We start from the raw sequence: 19,167 nt of genomic DNA, 5'->3' as shown, positions 1-19,167 counted from the left end.
ATGAGTACAAACTCATGTGAAAATACTCCTATTGATTGTTAACCTGGCTCAATGGACTTAAGCTGGATGAGTGCTTGACCTTGGCCAAGATCGATGGTGAAGTTCTTCAACCACTAACTAGCTTAATTATTTTTCAGCTACTATTTTAGCACCATCTTATACCACCAAAATCTGAACTATGAGAACATAGTTTAGGTGATAACTCCGAAATGTTTGACATGTGAGTTTCATATGAACTCGATCTTTCAGCTCAATGGTTCACTTCTGATGGTTTGGCTGAACCAGCTAGATCTGGAAAATCACGTGGATTTACTTTCAGTTTTAGTTGAGACTTCATATTTGAGGGGCAAGAAGAAAAATGTTAACCACAAAGCTAATGTTTAACTTATTATATCTGAGATTGTGATCAATATTTAGATCAGCTAGAACAACTCTACCTCTACTACCCTGGAGTAGAGATAAGGAAACATGCAACTGTGTGAATTTATATATGATATAACAACTAGGAAGACCCAACTTATAAATACAATGTTATCCACAGCATCCATGAGAATATTATCATAGGCCTGGGTATGTCAAGGATAAGTTTTTTTTTTTTTTTTTTATGACATGGGAACCCGCAGTCGCTACCCTTCGGGTGCGCACAGGGTAAACCCAGCTCACGATAGAAGATGAGAACTTGGACTCAATTAAAAAAGCCAGAAGCTCACGAAACAAATAGAGTAAAACTAAAATTGCACTTGAAATTCATCAGGATAAGAATGAAAATGTGGTATTCCAAAAATAGTTGAAAAAGTGTATTTAGTAGTTGAAGTTGTATTTAATGAGTTAAAAGAATTTTAAGTGAAAAAATGATCAACTTGATACTCATCTTTTCTCAAATTTGAGACTCATCTTCAAAAAATCAATTCAAAAATCAGTCCAATATACAACCAAAGATGTTTTGAAAAAATATGTAACATCTTAATTATACTTAATTTCTTTTTTAAACAATAACATTTGATTTTGTCAAGAAATATCGTGAAATTTGTTTTTCAGCTTAATTTTCATCTATGTTTGGGCCTGTGCAAAGCACGGGGTTTTATAACTAGTATACATATAAGAAGATAGTAATCATTCTGTACATAGTTATTCTGAACACTAGAAAACCTATGCATTGCTCCTATGCTCAAAACAGCTAATTCTAGCCACCATTTTGTGGCAAGGGCACTAGGACCTCCTAGTACTATCAAACAATAGGCTCAATTATTTTGTTGTTGACATTTCTCAGCTTGTTCCACATGCATGAAGGAGGGAATATTTCACATTTGAAGAAATTGTACAAATTATATTCTGGCAATGCATGTTTGGCTGACATCTGGTTGATAAAGATGCAACAAAAACAAATAACACGACGCCTTAATCCCAAGTCAATTAGGGCAGGCGTATGGATTCTCGCTAGTCATTTCGCTATATCTGGACCATATAATTGATTGAGATATCATGCTAAAATCTTGGGCAATCAAAGATAACATGCACACAACAAGTGTGTACATCAGACAAGCAGCATTATTCAATCCTTAAGGCTGCAAATGATCAAGCTAGCAAAGGAAGCACAAATCTAACAGTACAATTCTAAACACATTTAAAATATGAAGCAAGAAATGAATTAGATTGCTGGTTCAGTGGTTCACAGAAGATGTGTATTAGATTATATTCTTAAAATATACACAGTAAATCCTGTTTATTTTATATATTGGAAAAAGTAAGGCATACTACTTCACCAGCAACAAAAATACTTACCAAAGTAAAGCGTCAGTGACCTTGACGACAAATCCAACAAGTAAATTTACTTGAGTGCAGATGAAAGCTGTTAACTTTGAACTAAAAATGCTATCCAACTATAGCAACCCTTTAAATATATAAATGTTCCCTAATAAACATAATTAAGAAGAAATGATCGCGCAAACAACTTCTTGTTGTCATGGTGGAAAGCCGACGAGCCATTAAGTATCTCTCCAATTCTCTACATATAATAGTTGTACAGCCTACAATGACAATATTTATAAGAAGTCAAGAAAAACTCAGGCAATTTCAGGGAGAATATACATGATTTAGAATTTTGCTCAATACTCTATGCAGACAGTCTCAAAGTAGGGCGGAAAAGAAGTCTGAAGTCTAAAACCGAGTAAATACACATAAAGAAACTTTAGTTGTTCTGGTCAGTAAGAATTTCCTTATATACATGTACGATATCTACTTTTGTACTCGTCTGTTTTTTTATATTAAATTATAGGCCCCACTCATGTTTAATTCCCCACTCATATATATTAAACAAATTATATTAAATTGTAGGCCCCACTCATGTTTAATTCCCCACTCATATATATTAAACAAAACAACTATTATTAAACAAAACAATTAATATAAAAAAAAATGTGGGCCACATAATTTTAAGGTGTATATATATCCGTTCCAATTTTTTTGTCAAAAAAAGTTATGAGCCCCACATGTATTAAACAATAATTAATATTAAAAAAATAGTACAAATTAATAATGTCAAAAAAAATTGCCCCCAAATTAAAAAATCAAACAATATTTATGTAATTTTCAAAGTATCTCATTAAGTCAATAATGATAGATTCATTGCCACGTGCGTTTTCGTAGCAAACACTAATATAATAAAATTTTAAATACGGAACACAAATTACAATGTTATATTAATCGTGTTTTGAACATAGTATCCCATGTGTGTATATATATATATATATATATATATATATATATATATATATATATATATATTATATGCATAAAAATAATGCAAACTAATAATGTTCAAAAGGGTTGGCTCCATACTAAACACTATAAAAAATAAAATTAAAAAAAACTATATAAAGCATGGGTTTAGACCCATGCATCGTCGTCCGTTGTCCCTTAAAAAAAAGGAGTGGGCTCCATACTAAATAACACCGAGCAATAAAAAACAGGAAGAAAAAAGTGGAACTCACCATCTCCAAACTCATGGGAAAAAAAAAAAGTGAACCCTATATTATCAAAATCAAGCAATATAAAAAAAAAAAAAAAAAAAAAAGTGAACCCCATATTAAAAAAATATAATGTTAAAAAAAAGTGTTGGCTTTGTATTCATAGCAAACACTAATATAATAAAGTTTTAGATACGGAGCACAAACTACAATGTTATATTAATCGTATTTTGAATATAGTATATGTATATATATTATATGCATAAAATAGTACAAACTAATAATGTCCCAAAAAAAAAAGTGCATCCCATAAAGGTTGGAACTCATACTAAACAACATCAAGCAATATAAAAAAAAAAAAAAATTGGGACCCACCATCTCCAAACTCACTGTAAAAAAAAAAAAAAGTGAACGACATATTAATAAAAGCAAACAATATCAAAAAAAAAAGTGAACACCATATTAAAAAAAATAATGTGAAAAAAAAGTGCAGACTTTGTATTCGTAGTTAACACTAATATACTAAAGTTTTAGATACGGAGTACAAACTACAATTTTATATTAATCGTGTTTTTAACATAGTGTGTGTGTGTGTATATATATATATATATGCATAAAAATAGTGCAAATTAATAATGTAAAAAAAAAAAGCGCACTCCATATTAAAAAATCAAACAATAGTCATGTAATTTCCAAAGTATCTCATTAAGTCAATAATGGCGGATTCATTGCCACGTGCGTATCAATCCATTAGTGGGAGCAAATAAAATTATTTTTCTTCAAAAAGTTAAGTAGTCAAACCATACAGTTTTTTTTTTTTTTATATTAGTCTGAGATCTAATCTAGATATTAAACTGTTATATTTGTTATTCCGCTATGTCATTTATTTGTTATGTTCGGTAAAATAAATATACTTAAAATATTTATACTTTAAAATAACATAGAATTTAATTACTTTTTTTATTTTTATTCCTACTCTAATAAATGTGAAAAGAGATTAATGTCGTAAAAAAAAATATATCAAATGGAGATCAAATAATGACTAAGGTAAATTACTCAAATTATAATTCTAATCGACGTTTTCTTAAAAAATCATGCAAAAGACAACATGACAAGTAAAATGAGATAAAAAAAATAATAAGTATTTTACACCTTTAAATTAATCGAATTAAAATTGAAAGTATCAACTGATGCTTAAATATTGCTATTGTTTTATCTCAAAGAGAGGAAAATAGTTTCCTTTTAAACAAGTCTTCTCTTTTAAAAAATATTAATAAATTTGCCGATTTTGTATTCGTAACAAACATTAATATAATAAAAAAATTTAGATACGGAGCACAAACTACAATTATATATATATATATATATATATATATATATATATATATATATATATATATATATATATTCAAAGATAACTACATACACATAAATGCATTATAATGTAAAGTGTTGGGCCCGTGCGCAGCACGGGCATAGACCGTGTAGTATACCGTATAATAGACCGATAATACTTGACAATGATACATAGTAAATATCAATTTGAGGCATTAAGTTAAGCCTTAAAATCACCAATGCCCTAAACACAAATTCGCTTACAAATAGGATTGTGACAATAGACCATCACCGCTTACGTAAAATCAAGTACCCACTCCAGTTAAACAAATGGTGTAAAGCCTATCTACGGCATCTATAGGTCTAACACAAACAAGTAACTCTTGACAATAAGAAACAACACATAATAACTACTTAGAACAATCACATTGTGGTGCAACAGTTGGAAGGTATCGTCTTCACACGCCGGAACATACCTAGGTGATGGCAGGGCACCGGAGTAATAGTTGGTGACGTATGAGTCTTGTGCAATGCCCCTAAAAGGATATTGGTAATTGTGGTGTCCATCATAGCCATAAGTATATTCAGGCAACGACCTTCTTTGCCTAAAAAGACCACTGATAGAACTATAGCCATGGCCATGTCCATAGCCGTGGCCATAACTGTTATTATAACCATGTCCATGACTATAAGAACCATATCCATGATTATAGGAGCCATATCCATGATTATGGGAGCCATATCCATCAGCCATATGACTATTGCTCAACATTGGGTGCTTAAATCTCACCCATTGCACCTCTGCATGGTTGCCAAGTCCTGATCTTGACAATGCCCTCAAGAGGAGGTTCGGATCGACTTCACCAGAAATTTTGGTTGTCCCATCCTCAGAGTCTATTGTGACAGAATAAACTCCTACAGAATAAATAAAATGTGTTAAAAACAAATAAATCATAGCTGTCTTTGCTTCTTGAACGCCCTTAACCATGTGTCCAGTGGCGGAATGTTATGGATTCAGCTAAGTAGTTAAGAGTAATTATCATTTTCTGGGCATTTGTTTTAGCCCTTTTTATATTTTAAGTCTAAGTTTCTATTTCGTCAATTAGGTCCCTTAAAGTAGTTTATTGTTAGAAAGTTTAGTCGTGGGAATTTTGTTAGTAGTCAGGACAGGTGTCAAGTAGTTAAAGGATGCAGTTAGATTATAGGTGGCTATATATCCGTTTGTACTGAATGGCATACCTCATCGAATTCATAAAAAATATTCCTTTCTCTCCCTTTTTTTTCTTTTCTCTCTCTTTTTCCCTTCTTGTTCGTCATTCTTCTGGTAACAAGACCTTAATCTTGTTACAATGGTATCAGAACCGCCTAGGACGGCAACGAACACCACGCCGGAATTTCTGAGTTTTCATAATGAGTTAACAGCTATGTGTGTTCCAATTTCCTCTTTCTCTAAATAAACTAGTAAGCGATTGGAATCACTAGAATCCAATCAAAACCAATTTCAAGTTTAGCTCACTGAAGTTAGAGAAACCAATAGGAAATTGGATCTCATATTGTCGAACCTGGACCTCACGAGAATAGCTCTGGTGCTCTCGTCGTCGTCTACACCACCAAACGGAAGTGCTGAGCAACTTGTAACTCCAACTGGTACTCCATTTTCTCCTACATCGCACAATATGACTGTTGTCCATGAAACAGGACAATCCTCAGGATCAGGTACAAAATCCCCTTTTGTTAACAATCAATCTTTGTTTACCCCTTCAACCTACCCTGTAGGTAGAGGTTTTACATATCCCCATCTCCAGTATTCTCTAGCCCTCGTCTTTTTCAAAACCCCATTTATTCCTCTAGTCCTGGTATCTTACCCACTCCCGTAGCTAACACAGAAACCCATTCTTTTTCTTCATCCCACCAAAATTTGAAACCAAAACTCAACTTTCCTGAATTCGATGGAACTAATCCTAGAAGCTGGCTTAGAAGGTGTGAAAAGTTTTCTGATCTCTATAAAATTCCTGACCATGAAAAAATGAACTATGCGTGTGTTCATGTATCTGATAAGGTGAATGTTTGGCTAGATAGCTATGCTTCTAATCATAGAGGGAGGGTTACTTGGCAACGATTTTGTACTGAAATTTGTAGGAGGTTTGGTAACATAAGACCTCAGGACTGTCACACCCCCAACAAGAAGTATGACAGGCTCCGACCCGTAGGCCGAAAGTCACCTGACTTAACGGTTACTTGGACATCACATACCATAACTCAAAGAACGTCTGCACGCAGAAAAGGCCCAACATAGAAATATTCGATAATTCAACACATATGTACATATGCGGACCGACAAGGTCGCCACAACATAAGATATATCATAAAGCCGACAAGGCTATCAGAAAAATATCAAGAAACCAAAACAAGGCCGACAAGGCCATACATAATATTTACATATCCCACTATGTCCATAAGCCTCTAAGAGTATACATATGAACATATATTATACTAACAGAAAAGTACCAAAAGATAGCAAGCCTGGAGTAGTGGTACTTGCTACCACCGCTGAAGCTGGAAAATCCTACTACAGTTGCTTCTCAATAACTCTGTCAGAGCCTGCAGCACGAAATGTAGCGTCCCGTGCAATGGGACGTCAGTACGGATAAAAGTATTGAGTATGTAAGGCAGGAGGGTAACGACATAATTAAGATATAATGTAACATTAATAAAGGCAAAAGAAAACCGAACATCTGGAAGTAGCACAAAATACAATGCATGATAAAATCATTGGTATGCTTACGTATATATATATATATATGTACGTAACAGATAGTATCCATGCCCGGCCGTAAGGCTCGGTGTTATATGTGTAAAATTATGCCCGGCCATTAAGGCTCGGTGTTATCATCATTAGCCCGCGTCCGGGGCAATATCATAACATGCCCACTGCAGTGGTGTGCGCATTTACGCGCCATTCCCGGCCAACTATAGCGCGGCACGGTGTAGTAAAATAGTGCATTACATTTATTTATATGTATATACCATTGTTGGTCCGGACCGAAAAAATTGCGCAGGACCCCGCTTTCCTTCTGCGATGCGGATGGAAAGCCTGATGGTAATGCCTGGAGCTGATTTTTGGATGAGAAGTCAATGATCAGACCTTGGCCTTTCGGAGTGACATAAGGTTAGTAGCCTTCGAATAGCTTATGGAATTCGTGTCGAGTCCAAAGAAGTAATCGATGATGATAAGTAAAATAATATTTTAAGAATCAATAAAATAACAAGATATTAAGATTTGAAATACAAAGCATGGGAATAGAGTGGATTTGTTATAAAACGCTTGTGTTTATATTCTAGTTGGATTCGTGCCAAAGAAAGAGGGAAACAAACACCTTACATACCTTATCCGTCAAGCCACCACTTAAAGAGTTCCTTACATCGATGCTTGCCCTTCACCCGAACCTATACATCGAGAAATATATCTTTAATCATACTTTCATCACATTTCCATCAACTTATAAGCACTAATTATGGAAGACTAATTTGGGTTACGAAAATTTGGGCAGCATCTCCCCCATATCATCGACTTCCTCCAAATACCAAACAATTTCGAAACAACAATCAACAACATCAACAACAATATCCTCAATATTCTACAAGATAAATATGTATATTTTCATCCAAAACTCTCTTCAAACCTCAATCCATAAGCCAACAACATCAACACAACAAACTATAACTTTTATTCTTATAGATATCCCTTAATCAATGTTGATAAAGAAAGAGATTCAATGATTCATACCTTATATTTACTAAAGTAGCAAGATCTTCAATATTTACTTTGTCTCCAAGCTAACTCCAACCCAAAACGAAATTATAATCGCGACTACACGTTGTCTGGACCTCGATTAATATTCCGTAGCTTGAAATTTACTCAAAATCCTCACTTCTATGTGATATAAGAGCCCTCTTGTTTGCTGAAATTTCTGGAATATTTTGGAGAATTATGATGGAGAAAAATGGGGTTTTTACCCCTTTTATAGTGGCTAGGGTCGGCAGTACTGTAGCAGTACTGTAGCAGCTCTGTTTCTGCTTTATCAGCTGAGTTTGTAACGTCTATAATTCTGCACTCCGATGTCCTATCGACTAGTGGTTTGTTGCATTGGAAACTAGACTCGACGAACTTCATTTTAGGATTTTGAAGCACCTTAAAACTCCTAATATACATGGAGATATACCCCTCCAAAGTTGACTCAAAATTCTATTTCAAATTTACGACAAACTTATTTTCCTTGATTTGCTTGGTCCCAAAGTCTTCTATAGCTTATTATATGAACTTAAACCCTCATAACCATGAGATAAATGCATACAATCTCCCATATCCTAGGAAATGATCCACGTCTAGACTTAAACAACTAACGCCTTATAGATTTCACGTACAAGACTACGAGGTGTAACAAGGACATTGTTGATGAATTCAACAAAATAAGGCAATCTGGTACTATAGAACAATTTCAGGAGAAGTTTGAAGAATTAGCTAGCTACATGACTATCCTTAACCCTTTGTTGAATGAAGCTCATTTTGTATCTAGCTTTATCAGTGGCCTTAAACCTGAGCTAAAACCCTTGTTTAAATTAGCAAATCCCACTACTGTTATAGATGCTTATGAAACTGCTAGGCTATATGAAGAATCTTTCACAGCCTTAGCAGCTCTTTTGCCTACCAGATTTAACCCTAACATCACATATCCCAGAGCATCAGCTATTACATACCCCAGATCTTCCACTCAAATTAGACCAGCACAACTACCAGCCCCCCACCAACCCCTGAGAATCACCTACCCTAACCAGAGAGTCAATAATAGAGCCCCCCTCAAACCAAACAACCCTCCTAATAACATTGATGAATTGAGAGAACAAGGGTTATGTTATAGATGCAAGGAGAATTATTTTCCCGGTCATGTATGTAAGAATAAAACACTACATACTCTGGAAGGTGTGGAGGCTATAGAAGAACCAGAACTGGAAGAATTTGTTGATGTACTTGAAACTTTACCTGAGGAACCAGTAGAAGAGCATGCTGAGGTATCAATGAATGTTATGTTTGGCTTGAACACTAGTAGTGGACCTGTTTCCACTATCAAGATACTAGGATATGCTAGAAAGATCCCATTGACTATATTGATAGATAGTGGTTCCACACATTCGTTTATTGACCCTCATGTTATCAAACTGATAAGGCTATCAATACAACCCATGAAAAGACCATTGAGAGTGGTAGTAGCCAATGGGGAAGTTATGAGAAGCAATCTGGAGAGTCCCTTATTCCAATGGAAAATGCAGAATGAATATTTATGTTTTAAAGTTGGGTTGTTAAAAGTGGGTGGTTGTGATATGGTTCTAGGTATGTATTTTATTGATGTAATAGCTCCTGTTATACTGCATACTAAGCCTCACAGCCTGAGTTTTTTGAAAGAAGGCAAAATGGTGACACTGTTTGCAGTAAATGAAACACCAGAAGTGACACAAGTTGAAGCAGAAATTTTCAGAAGAATGTTACACTGTGGCACTTGTGAGGCAGTAGCTGAGCTTACCATGATCAGTACTGAATCAAATTCTCAAGGATCATAAAAGAACAATCACCGTATTGAGGAATTATTATCAAAGTATATTGATGTGTTCCAAGAACCCACAGAATTGTCGCCAAAGAGAGATTGTGATCATGTAATCAATCTGATTCCAAGAGCACAACCTTTCAACTTAAGACCCTACAGGTATTCTCATGATCAAAAAAATGCTATTGAGTCCATTATTAATGAGATGTTAAAAGCTGAGACAGTGGTACCTAGTCAGTCCTCATTTGCTTCTCCTGCTTTATTGGTCAAGAAGAAGGATTCTTCTTGGAGATTGTGTGTAGATTACAGGAGATTAAATAGTTTGATTGTTAAAAATAAGTACCCCATTCCCATGGTTGATGATTTACTTGATGAATTGTTTGGAGCTACTGTTTTTTCTAAAGTAGACCTTAGGGTTGGTTATTATCAAGTTAGAATGAAAATTGGGGAAGAATTTAAAACAACTTTTAGGACACATCATGGATTATGGAAATTCAGGGTGATGCCCTTTGGATTGACTAATTCCCTAGCTACTTTCCAATCACTCATGAATGATGTGTTCAAGAATCAGCTTAGAAAGTATATACTAGTATTTTTTTTATGACATATTAGTATATAGTAGAAACATGGAGGAACATTTGAAGCACCCTGAAGTAGTGTTACACCTTTTAAGGCAGAACCAGTTGTTTGCAAAGAGAAGTAAATGTGAATTTGGCCAACCCCAAGTAGAATATCTTGGTCATATTATTGCAGGCGATGGGGTGAATACTGATGAAAACAAAGTGGTTGCTATGGTTGATTGGCCTCAACCTGTTACTTTGAAGGAGTTAAGGGGTTTCCTTGGTCTCACTGGATATTACAGAAAGATTATAAAAAACTATGCTCATATTAGTAGACCATTAACCAACTTGCTAAAAAAGGGTGGTTTCATTTGGAATCCTGAAGCAACTAGATCTTTCTAGGAACTAAAACAAGCTATGACAGTTGCTCCAGTGTTGCCTTTACCAGATTTCAACAAACCTTTTATTTTGGAAGTGGATGCCTGCAATATTGGAGTGGGTGCAGTATTAATGCAAGACAGGAGACCACTGCATTCATGAGCCAGTCCTTGAGCAAGACACATCAAGGGCTATCAACTTATGAAAAAGAGTTGATTGCCCTACTCTTGGCAGTGGATAAGTGGAGGCATTATTTTCATCCACACCACTTTATCATAAAAACTTACCATTTTAGCTTGAAGTTTTTGCAGGAACAAAAAATAACCACTTCTTTGCAGCACAAGGGCTTAACCAAATTAATGGGGTTAAGTTATGAAATCCAATACAAAAAAGGAGTAGAAAATGTAGTAGCTGATGCACTTTCTAGGAAAGTTGATCAAAAAGATGAAGGGCCACAATGTTTAGTGATGACTCAAATTCAACCTAAATGGTTTGATGAAATACTGTCTAGCTATGAGGATGATGAGAAAGTGTTGCAAGCCTTAACTACTGCTAGTAGTAATTCTTCCAATAATGATACTGTTACAATTCAACAAGGACTGTTAAGGTATAAAGGAAAAGCTTGGGTGGGCAACAAAGGAACATTGAGGCACCAACTACTATCAACCATCCACTGTTCAGGATTGGGTGGGCATTCAGGAGTAGGAGCAACTCATCAAAGACTGAAGGCTGTTTTTTATTGGCCTTCTATGATTGAGGATGTCAAAGTTTTTGTGAAAGAGTGTGAAATTTGTCAAAGATGCAAAGATGAGCAAGTGGCTTATCCAGGGCTGCTTCAACCATTGCTAATATGAGAAAGAGCTTGGGAAAATATATCTATGGATTTTATTGAAGGCTTGCCTAAATCGGAGGGACATGATACTATTTTGGTAGTAGTTGATAGGTATAGCAAGTATGGTCATTTCATAGCCCTGTCTCATCCCTTTACTGCTTCTCAAGTTGCTAGAATATTCATGGTTTCTGTTTATAAACTACATGGGTTACCAAAGAGCATAGTTTCTGATAGAGACAAAGTTTTCCTTAGCAATTTTGGAAGGAAATCAATTTGGGGGTGATAAGCAGAGCTATAAAGTAACTGTACTTGTAGATGTTTGGAAAACTACTTGAGATGTATGACAGGACACAAGCCCTAAATGGCTTGCATTAGCTGAATTCTGGTATAACAGTAATTATCATTCAGCTCTAAGAATGACTCCCTTCAAAGTACTGTATGGTTATGAACCACCTCAGCTCACTTTTGAACTGATTGCACAAACCAAGGTAGTTTCTGTTGATCAAATACTGAGGGATAGGCAGGTCATGGCCAAATTGCTGAAAGGAAATTTGGAGAAAGCTCAGAATAGAATGAAAGTTTATGCTGATAAGAAGAGAACTGAAAGAGAATTTGAAGAAGGAGATTGGGTATTCCTAAAGTTGCAGCCCTACAAGCAGACATCTGTTGCTATCAGAAAAAAGTTTGAAGCTAGCATCCAAGTTCTATAGTCCTTATCAGATCATTAAAAATATTGGTCATGTGGCATATCATTTGAGCCTTCCACCTACAGCCAAGATACATCCAGTTTTTCATATTTCACAACTTAAGAGGAAGGTGGGACCTCATGTGGTGCCTTCAGTTGATCCTCCTCTTTGTTCTCCAGAAGGTCAACCATTGGTAGAACCAATTTCAATACTAGAAAGAAGAATTGTGAAGAAGGGCAACAAGGCTAACGTTCAAATTTTGGTGCAGTGGGCTAATTTACTACCTGAAGAAGCAACTTGGGAGGATTACTCTTTCATCAAGTCACAATTTCCCAACTTTGATGAACCTTAAGGACAAGTTTCTTAAGGGGGGTGGATTGTTATGGATTCAGCTAAGTAGTTAAGAGTAATTATCATTTTCTGGGCATTTGTTTTGGCCCCTTTTATATTTTAAGTCTAAGTTTCTATTTCGTCAATTAGGTCCCTTAAAGTAGTTTATTGTTAGAAAGTTTAGTCCTGGGAATTTTGTTAGTAGTCAGGACAGGTGTCAAGTAGTTAGAGGATGCAGTTGGATTATAGGTGTCTATATATTCGTTTGTACTGAATGGCATACCTCATCGAATTTATAAAAAATATTCCTTTTTTTTTCTTCTCTCTCTCTTTCCCTTCTTGTTCTTCATTCTTCTGGTAACAAGACCTTAATCTTGTTACACAGAACTACACGGTTCGAAGAGGATTTGACCATCTTTGTTAGAGAATTACATTGTACAAATAGGGTAAAAACAAATATTTTGTTCAGTTCTCTTGATCAAGGGATACCATTAGTAGTCTTCCACGCAATAGGCGTAGATTCAGTTCTCACTATCATCTTTCCCCTTCCCATTCCATGATCTCTATTGCAATAAAAAACTTTAAAAAAAAACTTTAGACATAAAGTGAAACTTTTAGTTTAGTGGCAATGGTGACCCGTGACCTAAAAATTGTTGTAGGTCCTAGGTTCATATACTAGCCCCTAGGTGTGGTATTCTTGCATGTTTTTAATCCTCTTACTAGAAATTTTGGCTCCCTATGATACACATATTTAGTTCTAGTATTAGGCCTAACCATTATTTCAACTGACCTTTATTACAATAAACCATGGGCTCTATTCCCTATAATCCCAAAACATAGAATCAACATCAAAAGAAAAATTCAAGGGTGTGGTCTAGTGGATAATGAAATGGATTGAGAATCTGTGAGGTTTTAACTTCAAATTCCAGCTGAGGCAAAAACACTAAGTAATTTCTACATGTCTGTCCAGCCTTGTTGGACAGAGTTACCCGGGTTCATGTGCTAGTGGGAGATACCAAGTACCCCTGGTTAGTCGAGGTATCTGCAAACTCACTACTATAAAATCATATTTTCCCGCTGAAATTTCCCACTGAAAAATGTTCAATGGCTATTCCCACATAATTTAGTGAGAAAAGAAAAATAGTACTCAGTGTTTTCACAAGGAAAAATTAGGAAGTTTTCAAGTGTTTCAATGGGAACATGTTTCCCACCATGCTTTTTCCCAGTGAGTTGGTTCTAGGAACGAGGTGGGAAAATTATGTTTAAAGAATAAATACTACTAAAAAAACAGGATTTCCCGACCTCAATTGAGGTCGGTAAAGTCGTAATATTTATTTTTCAATTTTTTTAAAAATAAACCGACCTCATGAGGTCGGTAATTTTGTATCAAAATTTGAAAAAATAATGTACCGACCTCAGTAGGTCGGTAATTTAGTAAAAAATCTGATCAATTCATTTATTAAATTTACCGACCTCATGAAGTCGGTAAATTTAATAAAAATCTAAACCCTCCTTCTTCTTTTACCTCATTTTTACTTTTGTCACTCTTAAAAATCTAAACCCCTGTCTCTCTCTCTTTCCCTTTCTCCACCGCCCTACCCTCGCCCACATCGCCGCTAGCCAGATCTGTCGCCACCCAGCCAGGTCCGGCATCCAGTACGCCGTCGCCAACATCTATTCCAGGTATTTTTTTTTTTAATTGTTTGGGATCTAGTTTAGGGTTCTTCAAGACGTTTACTTTTTTTCTTCTTTTGTGGGTTTCTCACTGATTTGGTATTATGGGTTAGTGTATTTGGTTGATTATAGTTTCTCTCAGGTTAATTCTGCGTTGGTTTTTTGCTCCCTTTTGTAGGTTTCGTTGATTATAGTTTCTAGCTTATAGTTAAACGAAATTAATATTAATGAAAAGGGATTACTGTTATAATTTTGGCTGTAATTTTATCACAATTTTGGTTTCCCATGGCTGTAATGACAAATTTAGGGTTCGTTTTTAAGTTGTTGGTGAAGTTGTTGGTTTCCTATGGCTGTAATGACAGATTTTGGCTGTTATCAAAATTTGATTGTTTTGAAGTTATTGGTGGTTGCTTTCTTTTTTCTGTTAAATTACTAATAGGATCTGTGAATCAAATTGTTACCTCTTACATGACTTGGGTTTTGTTCAAATTGATAAAAATATGTTATGAAGATAAAGACTTTATCTTTTTTACTCTGTTTGTTGTAATACCAACTCATAGTTAGATGTTAAAACGTCACTGTCATGAAATCATATGACCAGATTAATAAACTTAACAAACAGATCATATGAAATCATCAAATACTTTAGAATAGGCCATGAAACTTTAACAACTAAGCTACTTTTATAGGCCATGAAACTTTCACTGTCATGAAATCGTATGACCATATTAATAAACTTAGTCTCAGACTTGGTCTCAATATGTGGATTCTTGAGTAATATATTTTTATTTAGTGCAGTTGTGCGGTAAAGAAAAATAAGAAATATATATATATATATATATATATATATATATATATATATATATATATATATATATATATATATATATATATCCTTTACGATGTGTTTATCATATTTAATGTTGGTCATGTGCTGTTGTTGTTTCATAACCGTTGTGTTTTCTATGTTCATAAATTAATAAATTAATCTCTTAGATAGAGAGCGTTAAAACTATAATCTATTTAGATTTTTCAGAGTACACTTTAACATTGCTCTGAATATAGCAAGGACAAGTTTAGCATTTTCAAGTAGTCCAAACATACTTTTATTTAATCTTTTCAGATTGCCTACACTGAATAAGTTGGTATCCACAACGTTTGAAGAAAACAATAGCAGTCACTCTGCTCTGCCCTTCTAACTATCCAGGTTTAGATATCCCAACCTTTACTCCAGCTTTTTTCTTGTACTGAATCAGTATTAGTACTAGGTGGCCACTGTTTCTTTTTTATTAGATTACTTTTGTTAATAAAAAGAAAAGATTACCCAAACTTTGTTGTGGAAAAGGCTAAAGCTTTCTATTGGTTATATGAGTTGGATGTTGGTAATCTAATGGCTTCATACCCACATAACAACTTTGTATCTCCACCTTCTTCCAGGTTTCACTTTCTTGAAAAAATATACCCTTTTTTTAACTTGATTTTTGCTTATGTTATGGTTGTTTTCTTGATTTGGGATGTGAAGTAGTCATATTGGGGTAAATGGGTAGACCTAAAAAATCACTCTAGTGCAGATTTAGCTAATTGTATAATAGATTGAATACCTAGATAGTTGGATTAAACTGGTTAGTTATGTTCAATTTCTTGAAAAAATACCCTTTTTGTAACATGCTTTTTGGATGATATTTGCTTAAGTTGTGTTTTTTTTTTTTTTTATTTGGGATGTGAAGTAGTCATCTTGGGGTAAATGGGTAGACCTAAAAATATCACTCTAGTGCAGATTTAGCTAATTGTATAATAGATTGAATACCTATCTAGCTGGATTAAACTGGTTAGTTATGTTCAGTTTCTTGAAAAAAATACCCTTTTGGTAACATGCTTTTTGGATGATTTTTGCTTAAGTTGTGTTTGTGTTTGTGTTTGTGTTTTTTTTTTTTTTTTTTTTGGGGATTTGGGATGTGAAAGTGTCATATTGGGGTAAAGGGGTAGACATAGAATCTCAGGATTAACTAAGAATAATACCTAGCTAGTTGTATTAAACTGGTTAGCTATGCTCAGTTTCTCTTCCACTATTTGGGCTATTTTTGCTTGAGTTATGTTTGGTTTTTTGATTTATGAGGTAAAAGAGTCATCTTGGGGTTAAGGGGCAGACCTAAATCACAGGAAATTGTCAAAAAACCAAAAAGTCCCTGGGAATCAGTGAAGATTTAGCTAAGAGTACAAATAAATGGAAGCGAAGTGTCTATGTAAGTGACTTGTATTCTCTATGCCTTTTTCTAGCTCGAAAGCTAGAAGCTTGGAAAGGATATAGAGTATTCTCTTCTACTATTTGGACGATTTCTGCTTTAAGTTACGTTTGCCTTTTGATTCATGAGGTGAAAGAGTCATCTTGGGGTAAAGGGATAAACCTAAAATCGCAGGAAATTGTCAAGAAGACCTATAAATAACTGGGAATCAGTGCAGAGGAATATACAGATGGAAGTAAAGTGTATTTACAAGTGATACCTAGCTAGTTGCATTAAACTGGTTAGCTATGTTCAGTTTCTATTTCAGTTTCTCTTCCACTATTTGGGCTACTTTTGCTTAAGTTATGTTGGTTGTCTGATTTGTGAGGTGAAAGAGTCATCTTGGGGTAAAGGGGTAGACCTAAAATTGCAGGAAATTGTCAAAAGACCTAAAAGTCTTTGGGAATCGGTGAAAGATTTAGCTAAGAGTATAATAAATGAAAGTAAAGTGAGTAAGTGATACCTAGCTAGTTGGGATTCAACTGGTTAGGTATGTAAAGACAATGAGATTTAGTAAACTCCTAGCTTGCCTTTTAAAGGGAAATCAATTGGTATTGTTAAAATGGATCTGAATAGGGAACGCTAGAGACAGATCTATTATGCCTTTAAGGTATATGCATTTATTATTTTTATTTAAACAATCCACTTATATTGATCTATTCCTTATTAATAAACTCATTTACTTTTCCTTGCAGGAAAAATGTGTCTGGCGCCCGGAACATGAGACGCAGCTAGCTCAAAACTTCAAGAAGAAAGCTCAGCGTTTATTATGTTTGAATGTTAATGTTGTGGTGGATTTGTGGATTGTGTAAGTGTTTTGTGGATGTTTGCGAGGGGTGAAGTAGTCTAATGTTGTAGACTAACTTAGTCTAATGTTGTAGACTAACTTAGTGTAGATCTACTAGTTTAATGTTTTATGGATGTTTGCAAAGGTTGTGAAGTAGTTTAATGTTGTGTAAATGTTTGCGAATGTTGAAGTAGCTTAATGTCTCTTGAGAATGTTTGAATGACGTTTTGATTCAACTTTGAAGTAGTTTCGAATTGAATTTGACGTATTGTTGGTTGTAATATATGTGGTTGTTGAAGTAGCTTAATGTTTTATGTTTTTTAGTAGTTTGGTGAATTGTTGGCAGCTATTTGAGCTGGTTTTAGTTGAATATAAAATTCTTTTCATCTTGACGGAGGCAGCTGGAAGAGCAGCTGGATCCTACCAATTTTTTTGCAGAATACCGACCTCATGAGGTCGGTTTTCTGCAAAATTATCTAGAAATTGCAAATTACCGACCTCATGAGGTCGGTTTTCTGGAAAAAAAAATCCAAAAATTACAATTACCGACCTCATGAGGTCGGGTTTCTGCAAATATTTTGGAAAAATTATAAAATATCAATCTTACGACGACGGAAATCTAAAACAATATATCATATATTCATATAAATTACCGACCTCAGGAGGTCGGTAAAATCATATCATTATATAATTAATATAATTTACCGACCTAATGAGGTCGGTATTTTATTTAATTAATGCCCGGCTAAAAAAACTTTACCGACCTCATGAGGTCGGTTTTTTGCGACCTCATGAGGTCGGTAATAATTCCAACCCACTATTTTCCGACCTGATTTTGAGGTCGTTTTTTGCCCAAAACCGACCTCATGAGGTCAGAAATTGCAATTTTTTTGGGTCGGAAAATCCTGTTTTTTTAGTAGTGAAATTTTCCACTGATTCGCGATGGGAAAAACCTTTGGTTCTAGTAGACAGCTCGATCCGCGTGTACGAGTCGAAATAAAAGCATGGTATATGTTTACCGCATATAGAACTCAAAACATCCACCATCTTCATCTTGCATGCATCGCAATGAACGTCCACTTTCAAAATACAACCCTAAAAAGATACATAATAATAAAAAATAAAAATAAAATATACTTTTAGCGTTTAACTAACTAAAGCAGTAAATTTACTAATCAAATGAAAGTGAAACTTACCAATTCAGCAAAAGGTTCCATTGAATCAAATGAAAGAACTTATCGAGTTGACAAAAAAAAATGGAGGAAAAAATTAATGAGTGGAAACAAGTAGATGTGGAGTTATTGTTTGTTTATGAAGAAATTCTCATGACTAATATGAGAAAGAAAATCGGATAATTAAATCAAATATTTTATTACCATTTTCATATAGGTCCTATGACATTTATTTTTGGCATGTTTGAGTAATTAAAAGTTCAAACCGAATCTTTACCAAGATACACATGCTGGGACGTTGATTTTCTTCCTTTTTAGATCTTTTTAATTTGAAATGGTAAAGTTTTGTTATTATTAATGTTGTATTTGAGATCTTCTCTATTAGCAAAAACGAAGTGGGAACTTCCAGTAGAATACTCTTCTTTTATTAGCTAAGGGATAAAAGGTTGTGACCCTAATTAGTCATTCCAAAAGTTGAACCAACTTAAGTGACTAGCACAAATCAACCCTCAAGCGAGTTTACCAAGAAAAAATAAGAGCAAAGACAAAAAAAGATGATTTTCAA

The 19,167-nt window shown here is 34.6% G+C and overlaps 1 protein-coding gene across 1 annotated transcript; it reads left to right on the top strand.

Annotated features, from left to right (window-relative positions):
• The first annotated feature begins 10,527 nt into the window (after nucleotides 1-10,527).
• LOC132617497 (uncharacterized mitochondrial protein AtMg00860-like) lies at nucleotides 10,528-10,863 on the top strand. Its single transcript, XM_060332501.1, has one exon. It carries the CDS (start codon nucleotides 10,528-10,530, stop codon nucleotides 10,861-10,863), a length of 336 nt encoding a protein of 111 aa, XP_060188484.1.
• Nucleotides 10,864-19,167: the final 8,304 nt, after the last annotated feature.

Source organism: Lycium barbarum, chromosome 11, assembly GCF_019175385.1.
Source record: "Lycium barbarum isolate Lr01 chromosome 11, ASM1917538v2, whole genome shotgun sequence".
NCBI lineage: Eukaryota > Viridiplantae > Streptophyta > Magnoliopsida > Solanales > Solanaceae > Lycium > Lycium barbarum.
The sequence above is the reverse complement of the archived record's forward strand: the minus strand, read 5'-3'. Positions and strand labels throughout refer to the sequence as shown.